Genomic DNA, 15,475 nt, shown 5'->3' with positions numbered 1-15,475 from the left:
AACTTGATTCTGATTGGCTGATTCCATCAGCCAATCAGAATTTTCCTACCTTAATTCCGATTGGCTGATAGAATCCTATCAGCCAATCGGAATTCGAGGGACGCCATCTTGGATGACGTCCCTTAAAGGAACCGTCATTCTTCAGTTGGACGTCGTCGGAAGAAGATGGGTCCGCGCTGGAGGTCTTCACGATGGAGCCGGTCCTCATCGGATGAAGATAGAAGATGCCGCTTGGAAGATTATGGTTGCCGGTCCGGATCTACTCTTCTTCCCGGATAGGATGAAGACTTTGGACCCTGTTCTGGACTTCTTCAGCCGTCGGATGATGGATGTCTAGCCCCCGCTTGGGTTGGATGAATATATCGGAGCCAGGACGGATCGGTGTGATACCCGGTGAGGTGAAGACAAGGTAGGAAGATCTTCAGGGGCTTAGTGTTAGGTTTATTTAAGGGGGGTTTGGGTTAGATTAGGGGTATGTGGGTGGTGGGTTGTAATGTTGGGGGGGGTATTGTATGTGTTTTTTTACAGGCAAAAGAGCTGAATTTCTTGGGGCATGCCCCGCAAAGGGCCCTGTTCAGGGCTGGTAAGGTAAAAGAGCTTTGAACTTTTGTAATTTAGAATAGGGTAGGGCATTTTTTTTATTTTGGGGGGCTTTGTTATTTTATTAGGGGGCTTAGAGTAGGTGTAATTAGTTTAAAATTGTTGTAATATTTTTCTAATGTTTGTAAATATTTTTTTATTTTTTGTAACTTAGTTCTTTTTTATTTTTTGTACTTTAGTTAGTTTATTTAATTGTATTTATTTGTAGATATTGTATTTAATTAATTTATTGATAGTGTAGTGTTAGGTTTAATTGTAGGTAATTGTAGGTATTTTATTTAATTTATTTATTGATAGTGTAGTGTTAGGTTTAATTGTAACTTAGGTTAGGATTTATTTTACAGGTAATTTTGTAATTATTTTAACTATTTTAGCTATTAAATAGTTCTTAACTATTTAATAGCTATTGTACCTGGTTAAAATAAATACAAAGTCACCTGTAAAATAAATATAAATCCTAAAATAGCTATAATATAATTATAATTTATATTGTAGCTATATTAGGATTTATTTTACAGGTAAGTATTTAGCTTTAAATAGGAATAATTTATTTAATAAGAGTTAATTAATTTCGTTAGATTTAAATTATATTTAACTTAGGGGCGTGTTAGTGTTAGGGTTAGACTTAGCTTTAGGGGTTAATACATTTATTAGAATAGCGGTGAGCTCCAGTCGGCAGATTAGGGGTTAATGTTTGAAGTTAGGTGTCGGCGATTTTAGGGAGGGCAGATTAGGGGTTAATACTATTTATTATAGGGTTAGTGAGGCGGATTAGGGGTTAATAAGTGTAGGCAGGTGGAGGCGACGTTGTGGGGGGCAGATTAGGGTTAATAAATATAATATAGGGGTCGGCGGTGTTAGGGGCAGCAGATTAGGGGTAAATAGGGATAATGTAAGTAGCGGCGGTTTACGGAGCGGCAGATTAGGGGTTAATAATAATATGCAGGGGTCAGCGATAGCGGGGGCGGCAGATTAGGGGTTAATAAGTGTAAGGTTAGGGATGTTTAGACTCGGGGTACATGTTAGAGTGTTAGGTGCAGACGTAGGAAGTGTTTCCCCATAGCAAACAATGGGGCTGCGTTAGGAGCTGAACGTGGCTTTTTTGCAGGTGTTAGGTTTTTTTTCAGCTCAAACAGCCCCATTGTTTTCTATGGGGGAATCGTGCACGAGAACGTTTTTGAAGCTGGCCGCGTCCGTAAGCAACTCTGGTATCGAGAGTTGAAGTTGCGTTAAATATGCTCTACGCTCCTTTTTTGGAGCCTAACGCAGCCATTCTGTGGACTCTCAATACCAGAGTTATTTTAAAGGTGCGGCCAGAAAAAAGCCAGCGTTAGCTACGCGGGTCGTTACCGACAAAACTCTAAATCTAGCCGACAGATTTTTCAAATGCAAACATAAACCAAAAGGAGCATTGAATGGAGGGAAGAAAGGAGTTCAAAGAAAAGGAACTGCATCTCAAGGATTATTTAAACTGTATTGGGCTACCTTTTGTGGCTATTTGATAGTGGTAGTATGATCATATGGGTATCCAAAAAAAAAGTAATGAGTGACAATTCCTAAACCCTAATTATACAAAGATATGAAATGTGCAAGGGTCAAGATCCTACTCCATCCAGATCATATTATATCAAACTTTTTAGATTGTGAGACCCTGAACACTTGCAAAAAAATATAATAAAAAGCCCAAAAAGAAAAAATACAAAATTCTTTATTATACCAACATCCAATGTCCTTGCTAACATTTATAAAACAATACAAGGATTGGTAGCATTTTAAAATAATTTTAAAAAATAAGCAAAATTAATTACATAGTTAAGCTGCCTGGAAAAGCCAACTCCACCCCCATTATCAGTGTTTAGATACAAGCATTGTATTTCAACTGCGTTCACAGCTTCTAGGCATGCTCCAGCAGATAATCTCTATGCACTTTTGCATTCTACCATAACAACAATAGATATAGATACAGCCATAGAAGGAAATGTGTGTGCGGAGTTAGAGCTTTACAATTCAGAAACTAAAAATAAAGGGTTAATGGTGAGGCACTGCAGTATAAATTTGCAGGTAAAGTAGTTAAAGTACATATTATTATATTTTGTCTCTATCCCAACTTGCTTTATGTCCCTTTACTTTTTACTTTTCTGACCCTTTAAAGTGCCATAAAACATGTTGAGATCTGTGTATATCCTAAAAGGGCTAATAAAGTAAAAAATAGTTTGCATAAAAACATTGTTTAAAAATTGCTGGCAAGTATTTAAAAATAATATTCAAAAATAAGCAAAAATAGTTACATAGCCATGCTGTCTGGAGTAGTCTGATCCAACCCCCTTATCAGTGTTTAGCATCAGAAACACAGGCATTGTATTTCAACTGAGTTCACCGCAGCTTTTTTGCTTCTAGGCATGCTCCAGCAGATGTTAAAGTCCTGCAATCTACCAAACGAAGGGTGGCAACCCTAAAGGTGGATATAGATACAGCCATAGAAGGAATTGTGTGGGGGAGAGCTGGAAACTTAACCCCTTAAAGACCAGCGCCGTACCCTGTACGATGCTGCAGTCCTGGGCTTCCCTCTGCCGCGATCTGTGGCCCTCTCTGCTTCGCAAAGCGGTGGTGTCGATCATTAGTGGGTAGGAGCCATAGAAGGGAGGCGGGTGGGCAGCCCATCGCTGGAGCTGTGTCCGGTCCAGCGGGGATCTCTGCCGGTAATGCGCGGGAGCGTTGCGAGGGGGCCGGAGTGCGCGCGTGCCCGCTTCAGATGAGATCACAGTAAAGTGATCGTGTGAAGAAAGGTGGTTGAGGGAAGGTGGGAGAGGGAGGGGGATAAAGGTTGGGAAAGGGATCTGGGTGGGTGGAAGAGGATAAATGATGGGGGTATAAAATAAAAAAGCCCAAATGTATGGCAAAGTGGGTACTGACAGACAGCTGCCAGTACCCAAGATAGCGACAATTAGGTAGAGGAGGGAGGGTTAGAGAGCTGTTTGGGGGGATTAGGGAGGTTGGGGGCTAAGGGGGATCCAACACTGCAGAATAATATATAAAAAATTAAAATATATTACTATAGCTATTATAGCAAATCAGAACATTTTAGTAACATCCATTTTTTGTGGAGTCAAAACTAAATACCAAAACCTAAATTATAGAAATGAAATTTAATTTCCCAGACAAAGTACTGAGGAAGTCTGTGTTTATCCCTGTAACTTCACCCCCCCACCTTTTTTTTTTTGTTTCTCCACTTACCTCCCGCCCTTCCCTTGTTTTAATTATATGCAGTATGCAAAATGTATGAACAACTATATTTCCATCTCTAATATTTCACTAATAGAATCTTACTAATGGAAAATACTTAAAGATGAAACCCAAAAAGTTCATGTGTGAGTAATATTATCTGTTATTCTACTTTTCTTGTTATGTTTGTTATACCTAGTTTAACTTGTTAAAGTTATTTATTATAGTTAGTTATTATTTTGCTGGAAAATGTGACATAATACTTGAATATCTGTATTCTGACATATATTGAATCAATAAAAAAGATTTGAAATAAATTAAAAAAATATATATATATATATATATATATATATATATATATATATATATATATAAAAACCTTTTATTTTAGTACTGGCAGACTTTCTGCCAGTACTTAAGATGACGGCAACAATTGTGAGGTGGGGGAGGGCAGAGACCTGTTTTAGGGGTGTCAAGGAGGGATCAGGAGGTGGGATGCATCAGGTGGGAGGTTGATCTCTACACTAAAGCTAAAATTAACCCTACAAGCTACCTAATAAACCCCTTCACTCAGTGAGAAACCTAAAGTTTGTGAAAAAGTTAACCATTTTTTTTATTTGATCGCTTTTGGCGGTAATATGGTGGCATGAAATATACCAAAATAGATCAATACTTTGGGTAGTCTACTACACTACACTAAAGCTAAAATTAACCCTACAAACTTCCTACAAGCTCCCTAATTAACCCCTTCACCGCTGGACATAATACAAGTGTGGTGCGCAGCGACACTTAGCGGCCTTCTAAGGGATTCCTGACAGATATCAGTGTTACAATGTAACTATCGCTAAATATGAAAACCAAAATGGTTTGGAAATAGCAAAGTGCTACTTGTATTTATTGCCCTATAACTTGCAAAAAAAACAAAGAACATGTAAACATTGTGTATTTCTAAACTCAGGACAACATTTAGAAACTATTTAGCATGATTGTTTTTTGGTGGTTGTAAATGTGTAACAGATTTTGGGGGTCAAAGTTAGAAAAAGTGTTTTTTTTTTTTTTTTCATAATATTTTATACATGTTTTACAGTAAATTTATAAGATATGATGAAAAAAATGGTATCTTTAGAAAGTCAATTTAATGACGAGAAAAATGGTATATAATGTGTGGGTACAGTAAATGAGTAAGAGGGAAATTACAGCTAAACACAAACACTGCAGAAATGTAAAAATTGCCCTGGTCCTTAAAGGGACAGTCAAGTATAAATTAAACTTTCATTATTCAGATAGGACGTTTAATTTTAATTGACTTTCCAATTTACTTTTATCATCAAATTTGCTTTTTTTCTCTTGGTATTCTTAGTTTAAACTAAACATAGGTAGGCTCATATGCTAATTTCTAAGCCTTTGAGGGCTGCCTCTTATCACATGCTTTTTAAATCTCTTTTCAACACAAAGAGACAGAAAGTACATGTGGGCTATATAGATAACACTGTGTTCAGGCACAGAAAGTTATTTAAGATCTAGCACAATACAATGCTACATTTAAGACAATAGATAATAAACAGTCAGTCATGTGATCAGGGGGCTGGAAGAAGGTTCCTAGATACAAGGTAATCACAAAGGTAAAAAGTACATTAATATAACTGTGTGGGTTATGCAAAACTGGGGAATGAGTAATAAAGGGATTATCTATCTTTTAAAACAATAACAATTCTATGGTTGACTGTCCCTTTAAGGGTAAGACATTTAAAAATGGTCTGGTCCTTAAGGGGTTAAAAGAACGGGTTAATGGCGAGGCACTGCAGTATGCATTTGCAGTAAAAGTAATTAAAGTACATATTATATTTTGTCTCTATTCCAAATTGTTTTATATCCATTTAACAAATGCAGAAAAAAGGGAGGTTAACCCTGGTGCTAACCTCACTGCCTGTAAGCTTATATGAAAAAAATAGAGTTAACACCTATAACTCAAATAGATACCCAAAAAGAAAAAAAAATCTCAGAAAAGCAATAAACAGCAGCAGACAGTACTAATAACAAACAGTAAAAAAATACTCTAAATTAAAACTCAAGGTTTATTCACTTTTATAGAAATATACAGTTAAAAAGTTCAATAAAAAATGCAATAACAAAATTGAATAAACCTTGTGCTTTAATTTAGATTATTTTTATCGCACTTTCTTTACTGTTTGGTATTAGAACTGTCTGCTGCTGTTTAGCACGTTACTGAGATTTTTTTTCCTTTAAAAAAATGCAGGCACATGACATACATGATGTAACAAATGAGATGGGGGTTAGCAGAAAAAAAGGGAACAGTGTTCCAGCTCTATTCAGTTATGTCTTATGATGGTGCCTTTGGCACCCTGGGCAACTACCCAGATCTCTCCCACCCCTTAAAAGAGCCCTGGTATTATGTGAGTTCAAAGCATGACCCCTGTCTGTAACTGGAAACTCTGGCTTGAGATAAGAGATCACACAGCCAAATAGCCTCATGTTTAGATAATATACGGCTAGATTACGAGTTTTGCGTTATGAGTAAAAAAGCAGCGTCCGCTGCTATTACGAGTCTTGTAGGTACAGCTGTCCCGCACACTTTTTTGGCCGTACCGCAAATTAACTTATGCAATTTTCGTAAAGTCATTTGTCAATGGGACTTCCATAGCACCGATATTACAAGCTTTTTTTTGGAGGCCAAAAATGGAGCGGTACAGCCTATCCCACAAGATTCGTAACGTATTCTAAAGTCAGTAGTTATGAGTTTTACACTACAAAGCTGTAGCATAAAACTCATAACTGAAGTGCTAAAAAGTACACTAACACCCATAAACTACCTATTAACCCCTAAACCGAGACCCTCCCGCATCGCAAACACTATAATAAAATTATTAACCCCTAATCTGCCGCTCTTGACATCGCCGCCACTATAATAAACATATTAACCCCTAAACCACCAGACTCCTGCATCATAAACACTAGATAAATATTATTAACCCCTAATCTGCTGTCCCTAACATCGCCGCCACCTACCTACATTTATTAACCCCTAATCTGCCGTCCCCAACGTCGCCGCAACTATACTAAATTTATTAACCCCTAAACCTAAGTCTAACCCTAACACCCCCTAACTTAAATATAATTAAAATAAATCTAAATAAAATTACTATCATTACTTAAATAATTTCTATTTAAAACTAAATACTTACCTATAAAATAAACCCTAAGCTAGCAACAATATAACTAATAGTTACATTGTAGCTAGCTTAGGGTTTATTTTTATTTTACAGGCAAGTTTGTATTTATTTTAACTAGGTAGACTAGTTATTAAATAGTTATTATCTATTTACTAACTACCTAGCTAAAATAAATACAATTTTACCTGTAAAATAAAACCTAACCTGAGTTACACTAACACCTAACCTTATACTACAATTAAATCAATTACCTAAATTACAAAAAAACAAACAAACACTAAATTACACAAAATAAAAAACAAATTATCAGATATTTAAACTAATTACATGTAATCTAATAGCCCTATCAAAATAAAAAAGCCCCCCCCAAAATAAAAAAAAACCCTAGCCTAAACTAAACTACCAATAGCCCTTAAAAGGGCCTTTTGTGGGGCATTACCCAAAGAAATCAGCTCTTTTACCTGTAAACAAAAATACAAACAACCCCCCCAACAGTAAAACCAACCACCCACACAACCGACCCCCCAAATAAAATCCTATCTAAAAAACCTAAGCTCCAGATTCCCCTGAATAGGGCATTTGGATGGGCATTTCCCTTAAAAGGGCATTTAGCTCTATTGCTGCCCAAACCCTAACCTAAAAATAAAACCCATCCAAAACCCTTAAAAAAAGCCAATCGGAATTCAAGGGACGCCATCTTGGATGACGTCATTTAAAGGAACCTTCATTCTAAGTTAGACGTCAGAAGAAGAGGATGCTCTGCGAAGGATGTCTTGAAGATGGACCCGCTCCACGCCGGATGGATGAAGATAGAAGATGCTGTCTGGATGAAGACTTCTGCCCGTCTGGAGGACCACTTCTGCTGGCTTGGATGAAGATTCTGCCGGCTTTGTTGAGGACTTCTTGCCGCTTCGCTGAGGACTTCTCCCGGCTTCGTTGAGGATGGATGTCCGGTCTTCAAAACTGTAAGTGGATCTTCGGGGGTTAGTGTTAGGTTTTTTAAAGGTTTATTGGGTGGGTTTTATTTTTAGGTTAGGGTTTGGGCAGCAATAGAGCTAAATGCCCTTTTTAGGGCAATGCCCACCCAAATGCCCTTTTCAGGGCAATGGGGAGCTTAGGTTTTTTTAGTTAGGTTTTTATTTGGGTGGTTGGTTGTGTGGGTGGTGGGTTTTACTGTTGGGGGGGGGTGTGTGTATTTTTTTCTACAAGTAAAAGAGCTGATTTCTTTGGGGCAATGCCCCGCAAAAGTCCTTTTTAAGGGCTATTGGTAGTTTAGTTTAGGCTAGGTTTTTTTTTTTTTTTTGGGGGGGGGCTTTTTTATTTTGATAGGGCTATTAGATTAGGTGTAATTAGTTTAAATATCTGATAATTTGTTTTTTATTTTGTGTAATTTAGTGTTTGTTTTTGTAATTTAGTTAATTGTATTTAATTAATGTAATTTATTTAATTGTTTTGTAATGTTAGGTGTTAGTGTAACTCAGGTTAGGTTTTATTTTACAGGTAACATTGTATTTATTTTAGCTAGGTAGTTACTAAATAGTTATTAACTATTTACTAACTATTCTACCTAGTTAAAATAAATACAAACTTGCCTGTAAAATAAAAATAAAACCTAAGATAGCTTGTAGCTATCTTAGGGTTTATTTTACATGTAAGTATTTAGTTTTAAATAGGAATTATTTAGGTAATTATAGTAATTTTATTTAGATTTATTTTAATTATATTTAAGTAAGGTGGTGTTAGGGTTAGGGTTAGACTTAGGTTTAGGGGTTAATCAATTTAGAATAGTGGCAGAGTCGTTGGGGCGGCAGATTAGGGGTTAATAAATGTAGGTAGGTGGCGGCGATGTTAGGGGTAGGAGATTAGGAGTTAATAAATATAATGTAGGTGTCGGCGATGGGGGGGGTAGCAGATTAGGGGTTAATAAGTATAATGTAGGTGGTGGCGATGTCCGGAGCGGCATTTTAGCGGTTAATAAATGTAGGTAGGTGGCGGCGATGTAAGGGGCAGCAGATTAGGGGTTAATAATATTTAACTAGTGTTTGTGATGCGGGAGTGCGGCAGTTTAGGGGTTAATATGTTTATTATAGTGGCGGCGATGTCCGGAGCAGCAGATTAGGGGTTAATAAGTATAATGTAGGTGTCGGCGATGTCGGGGGCGGCAGATTAGGGGTCAATAAGTGTAAGTTTAGGGGTGTTTAGACTCAGGGTTAATGTAAGGGTGTTAGGTGTAAACATAAATTTAGTTTCCCCATAGGAATCAATGGGGCTGCGTTACGGAGCTTTACACTGCTTTATTGCAGGTGTTAGGCTTTTTTTCAGCCGGCTCTCCCCATTGATGTCTATGGGGAAATCGTGCACGAGCACGTACAACCAGCTTATCGCTGACTTAAGCAGCGCTGGTATTTTAGTGCGGTATGGAGCACAATTTTGCTCTACGCTCACTTCTTGCCTAATAACGCCGGGTTTAGGAAAACTTGTAATACCAGCGCTGTAGGTAAGTGAGCGGTGACAATAACGTGCAAGTTAGCACCGCACCCCTCATAACGCAAAACTCGTAATCTAGCCGATAGTGAAGTTTGAAAACACAAAGCAGCTGATTGCAGCAAAAAAAAAATTGCCTCCTCTTGGCCCAGTAGCAAATTACAGTGTAAAGGTAAAATGTTAGGTTATATTATGCAGCTAATATGAGCGTTGGATAAAAATGTTTCATCCACAATAAAACTGAGTGGTAATGTGCAAATTATTGATGTCCCAGCATTTTCCTGATGGGTAACAGAATAGCCCTAACTTCAGGTGTGAGACATTACTGCAAACAGAGGATTTACTATACAGTAGACTTGAGATAAACGTTTTATTATAGTTAACTAGATAGCTATTGGCTATTTACAGAATAAAAATTACTTAAAAAGGAATGTTCATGAATTGCAATTCAGCAGCAGTATAATTATCTCTATGCAAAGTGAAGGGACTTGAATATCGTTTGATAATCCAAGTTTTGGACTAGTTTGGAAACATTTAAAATTTTACAAACCTGTAAAAAGTCATAGGAAGCATTGCTATTCCGATTCATTACCCAATAGACGGCTAGATTACGAGTTTTGCATTATGAGCGGCGCGGTGCTAACTTGCAAGTTATTGTCACCGCTCACTTACCTACAGCGCTGGTATTACAGGTTTGCAAAAACCCGGCGTTAGCAGGCAATATTGCAGCGTAAAGCTGCGGTGAGCTGGTTTTACGTGCTCGCGCACGATTTTCCCATAGACATCAATAGGGAGAGCCGGCTGAAAAAAAGACTAACACCTGCAATAAAGCAGCATAAAGCTCCGTAACGCAGCTCCATTGATTCCTATGGGGAAACTAAATTTATGTTTAAACCTAACACCCTTACATTAACCCCGAGTCTAAACACCCCTAATCTTACACTTATTGACCAATAATCTGCTGCCCCTGACATCGCCGACACCTACATTATACTTATTAACCCCTAATCTGCTGCTCCGGACATCGCTGCCACTCGACGGTGAAACAGAGATACTAGTCTTGGGGCTGAGAGATTAACTGAAGGCTCCCAGGAATCCTCCTCATGGGGATAGCCCTTCCAGTGGATCAAATACTGGAGTCTACCAGATACTTTACAAGAGTCCAGGATGTTTTCAACCTCATACTCTACTTCAGGAGCTAGAGGGGGTTCATCCACGGAAGATGGTGAATGATTCCTAAGTGCCTGATATGGCTTGAGAAGAGAGACATGAAAGGTTGGGTGGATACGATAATGTGAGGGTAGAAGTAAGGTCACAGCGTTGTCATTGATGACCTTAGTTACAGGAAAAGGTCCAATAAATAGCTTGTTGAACTTGCGGCTAGGCACAGTGAGACGTAGGTTTTTCATGGATAGCCATACCAAGTCGCCAGGATTGTAGGTAGGGGAGGCTCTATGTCGGAGGTCATAATAATGTTTATGACGTGCTTGGGCCTTTTTTATGTTTTCTGAGAGTAATATAAAGGATTCCGAAATGGAGTTAGTGAAATCATTAATTATAGGACAATCACTTTCCCTTTCGAGGGGTAGGCAAAATGACGGGTGGAATCCGTAATTGGCATGGATGCGTTAGCAGGCAATATTGCAGCGTTAAGCTGCGGTGAGCTGGTTTTACGTGCTCGTGCACGATTTCCCCATAGACATCAATAGGGAGAGCCGGCTGAAAAAAAGACTAACACCTGCAATAAAGCAGCATAAAGCTCCGTAACGCAGCCCCATTGATTCCTATGGGGAAACTAAATTTATGTTTAAACCTAACACTCTAACATAAACCCAGAGTCTAAACACCCCTAATCTGCCGCCCCTGACATCGCCGGCACCTATATTACACTTATTAACCCCTAATCTGCCGCCCCCGACATCGCGGACACCTACATTATACTTATTAACCCCTAATCTGCCGCCCCCAATGTCGCCGCCTTTTAAGGGCAATGCCCATACAAATGCCCTTTTCTAGGCAATGGGGAGTTTTTTAGTTAGGATTTTATTTGGGCAGTTGGTTGTGTGGGTGGTGGGTTTTATTGTTGGGGGGTTGTTTGTATTTTATTTATTTTTTTTACAGGTAAAAGAGCTGATTTCTTTGTGGCAATGCCCCGTAAAAGGCCCTTTTAAGGGCTATTGGTAGTTTAGTTTAGGCTAGGGTTTTTTATTTTGGGGGGGCATTTTTTTAATTTTGATAGGGCTATTAGATTAGGTGTAATTAGTTTAAATATCTGATTTATTTTTTATTCTGTGTAATTTAGTGGGGGTTTTTTTGTAATTTAATTAATTGTATTTATTTATGTAATGTATTTAATTGTAGTGTAAGGTAAATAAAAATAAAACCTAAGCTAGCTACAATGTAACAATTAGTTATATTGTAGCTAGCATAGGGTTTATTTTATAGGTAAGTATTTAGTTTTAAATAGGAATTATTTAGTTAATGATAGGAATATTTAATTAGATTTATTTTAATTATATTAAAGTAGGGGGTGTTAGGGTTAGACTTAAGGTTAGGTTTAGGGGTTAATTACTAGTATAGTGGCGGCGACATTGGGGGCGGCAGATTAGGGGTTAATAACAGTAATGTAGGTTGCGGCGATGTTAGGGACATCAGATTAGGGGTTAATAATATTTAACTAGTGTTTGCGATGCGGGAGTGCTGCGGTTTAGGGGTTAATATGTTTATTATAGAGGCGGCGATGTCCGGAGCGGCAGATTAGTGGTTATTAATTTAATTTTAGTGTTTGCGATGCGGGAGGGTCTCGGTTTATGGGTTAATAGGTAGTTTATGGGTGTTAGTGTACTTTTTAGCACTTAAGTTATGAGTTTTATGTTACAGATTTGTAGCGCAAAACCCATAACTACTGACTTTCAGTTTACGGTATGGATCTTGACGGTATTGGCTGTACTGCTCACTTTTTGGACTCCCAGGCAGACTCGTAATACTGGCGCTATGGAAGTCTCATTGAAAAAGGACTTTTTGAAAGCTGCGGTAGTTACACTGCGTTGCGGTCAAAAAAGTGTGCAGTGCAGAAATACCTGCAAGACTCGTAATACAAGCGGTAGTGAAAAAGCAGCGTTATGAGGCTTTTTCAGCCATAACGCAAATCTCTTAATCTAGCCGAGAGATTATTATTAGTAGTAGTATTTGAATTGTATTCCCAATAGAGTTCTAACAAAAAAAATAATAGAGAGAAAGAAAACTATTTTGTGAAATTAAGGGTGTTCCATATTCTTTAGATTTTTATTTTATTTAATTAAGCAATTTGTGTGTTTTAAACTTGCAACTGTCTTTTCTAGTATTGTATACTGCCCATATACATTACTGTATGTATGCTAAGCTACTAGCCACCTTTTTAATAACTTGCAAATATTTTGCATCAATGATTTTAACATTCAATAAACCTATTTAGGATTTTTAAAGTTGTTGCTTTTATAATTAGATATTTTTATCTTCTCTGCTACAGAAGAGAAATGTGTAATTTCGGGGTAAAAGTGTCCATTATAGAACCAGGTGCTTTTAAAACTTCAATGTGTGTCTATGAACCTCATTTTAAGTACTTGGAGAGACTGTGGAACAATCTTCCTCCTGAGATCAAGAAAAGCTATGGAGAACAGTATTACCAGCAATGTGAGTAGACTTATCTATTATCTATAGTTGGTTCAAAAGTATATAGGTTATGAAAAGTGTTCTCTGTCATTCTGCCCAAGAGGCTTTTTTATTTTTTTAAGTTGCCCTGGACACACAGAAATCTATATGGTTTTTTTGTGTGTTTTGCTGTCAGTTTGCCTTATATATATTTATATCACAACTGGGCAATTATGAACTCTATTTCACCATATAATACATATCCCCTTTGTTTAACCTAATAGAGGTGTTCCAGAGAAGTATTTAACTAACCTAATAGCCTTTTTTTTGCCACATTTATAGCAGTAAAATATTTACTTATTTTATCAGCTATATGGTGCTAAATCTTGTTCTCTTAGCCTCCTACAGAGCAGTGATTTAATTATCAGTTTGTGCTGATCTTTGCATCTTCCTTTTTACACACATATAAATAAAATTGCCCCTAATAGCTTCTGGAGTCTAGAGAGGGGCACACATGATAAACTTCCTAAATCTTACCACAGATGGAAAATACCTCCCTACTCCAATGGTAAGTAAACAGATCCAATATGATAGAGATACATCTAATTAAAGTAGCATTTGTATTTAGTTTCAAAACTATTGGTAACTATACAAAGATAAATAGCAGAGATATTCTTTTGGTGCTCTGCTTCTTTTATAATTTAATATCTGGCACAACAAACACTAAAGTTTCAGGTTATTGATGTGCTTAAAGTTAAAAACTCTTATTGTTTTAACTTGTTTTCATTTATTCTAAACAGCTGTTAAAGCCATAGAACATTTAACTGTATCTGGAAGTTCTAAGTTACACATGGTCACTGACTGCATGGAACATGCCCTGACTGCTGTTTATCCGTGGACACGATACTCCCCTGGATGGGACGCCAAGCTGTACTATATCCCTGTCTCATACTTACCTACTGTAGTATCTGATTATATTGTCTCTATTGGTGGACCAAAAGTAGCTAAAAAAGCATAATAAACCCACAAATTAAATGTTTGATCGACACATTAGATCATGTGTATTTCAATTAAATATTGATTCCATCTACAAGTAAACCCTCATTTTACAATGGTTAATTTTACACTGATTCATAAGCACACCATTACAGCAATTATAACATGCAGTTATAATGAAGTGTAACATAAGAAAATTACATATTGTACATTATACAAATGTATGTAAATGATTATTTTAAATGTTATCATGGTTATAACAATAAGGATATGTATTAATGTCCAAGAACGTTGTTATCCCAAAGAACCCTCAATAGGAGAAGGCGTAACACAGGAATAAGGTCTCTAATGATCTTCACGAAACCTCTCAAGGAATAGAGAATAATATAGTGAAGTCTGTTAGGCACATAACAGGTATATCAGAAGGATGAGTACTCACACGTCAGAGAGCTATTACTCAGCTCCTAGTGAACAGGCAATTTGGTACAAAGCCCCACGACTATCAGCTACCTTTTGCTCTTGCACAAGAAAAAAAATGTACATTGCTTAAAACTGTATATATCATAAATCAATAAATCTATTAAAGGACTAATATCTGTTTTTTCTTTCTTTTAGTAAAGCAAATTATTTTATGCTAAACATAAGGAAAATTATACAAATATATATTGAAAATAAAAAAAAACATAGTAAAGGCATAACGGTTAAATCGCCATTACTTCACTCCCACCTTATCCCAATAAACACACAATGTCAGAAAAAAGGTGTGGAGGGTCTTCAGTCATGCAAAAAAATTCCTTTATTACAAAGTTATGCCCATCACTGGATCAAAAGAAGGATCAAAAGAAGCACAACAGATACACCTGTTTAAATAGGCACCTGGGATTAACCATTACATTCTATGCTACTAGCTATCTATTAATTACACAGTGCCATCTAGTGGCATTTACAAGGTGAATCTAATACAAGAAACAGCTATGAAGCCTCCAAAAAATAACAGTACATCACACTAAAAAGCACACATGTCATACCGTGATAAAAAATCAAATTAATACCCAAAGAACTGCTTAATTTTTCCTTGAATTTTTCTAAGTGATACAGGTAATGACCCAAATCAGCTTGAAATAAATATTTCTCTTGTAAATGTCTTATAAGCAGATGTTAAACACCTAAGCAAAAAAAGAAGAAAAATAGAACAAGATCAATATATATGCATTAAAAAAACATTCTCAATATGTGTAACACACACTAACTTTAAGTTAGAGTTTTAGGACAAATATGTGCAAAACAATAGTTATAGCAGACCATAAAAATCAAGGTAGTGTCTCACATAATCTATAGTGGGTATTTATCTG

At 36.9% G+C, this 15,475-nt stretch overlaps 1 protein-coding gene across 1 annotated transcript in view; it reads left to right on the top strand.

The window, feature by feature from the left end:
• Nucleotides 1-14,715, top strand: part of LOC128654303 (retinol dehydrogenase 7) — a 46,065-nt gene extending 31,350 nt beyond the window's left edge. The window contains exons 4-5 of the mRNA XM_053708164.1: nucleotides 13,006-13,169; nucleotides 13,928-14,715. Of these exons, the coding sequence (XP_053564139.1) occupies nucleotides 13,006-13,169; nucleotides 13,928-14,145 (382 nt within the window). The 3' untranslated portion in view covers nucleotides 14,146-14,715. The remainder of the gene's footprint in view (nucleotides 1-13,005; nucleotides 13,170-13,927) is intronic.
• The last annotated feature ends 760 nt before the right edge of the window (nucleotides 14,716-15,475 follow it).

Source organism: Bombina bombina, chromosome 3, assembly GCF_027579735.1.
Source record: "Bombina bombina isolate aBomBom1 chromosome 3, aBomBom1.pri, whole genome shotgun sequence".
Lineage (NCBI taxonomy): Eukaryota > Metazoa > Chordata > Amphibia > Anura > Bombinatoridae > Bombina > Bombina bombina.
Note: the sequence above shows the minus strand (reverse complement) of the source record. Positions and strands in the feature narration are given on the sequence as shown.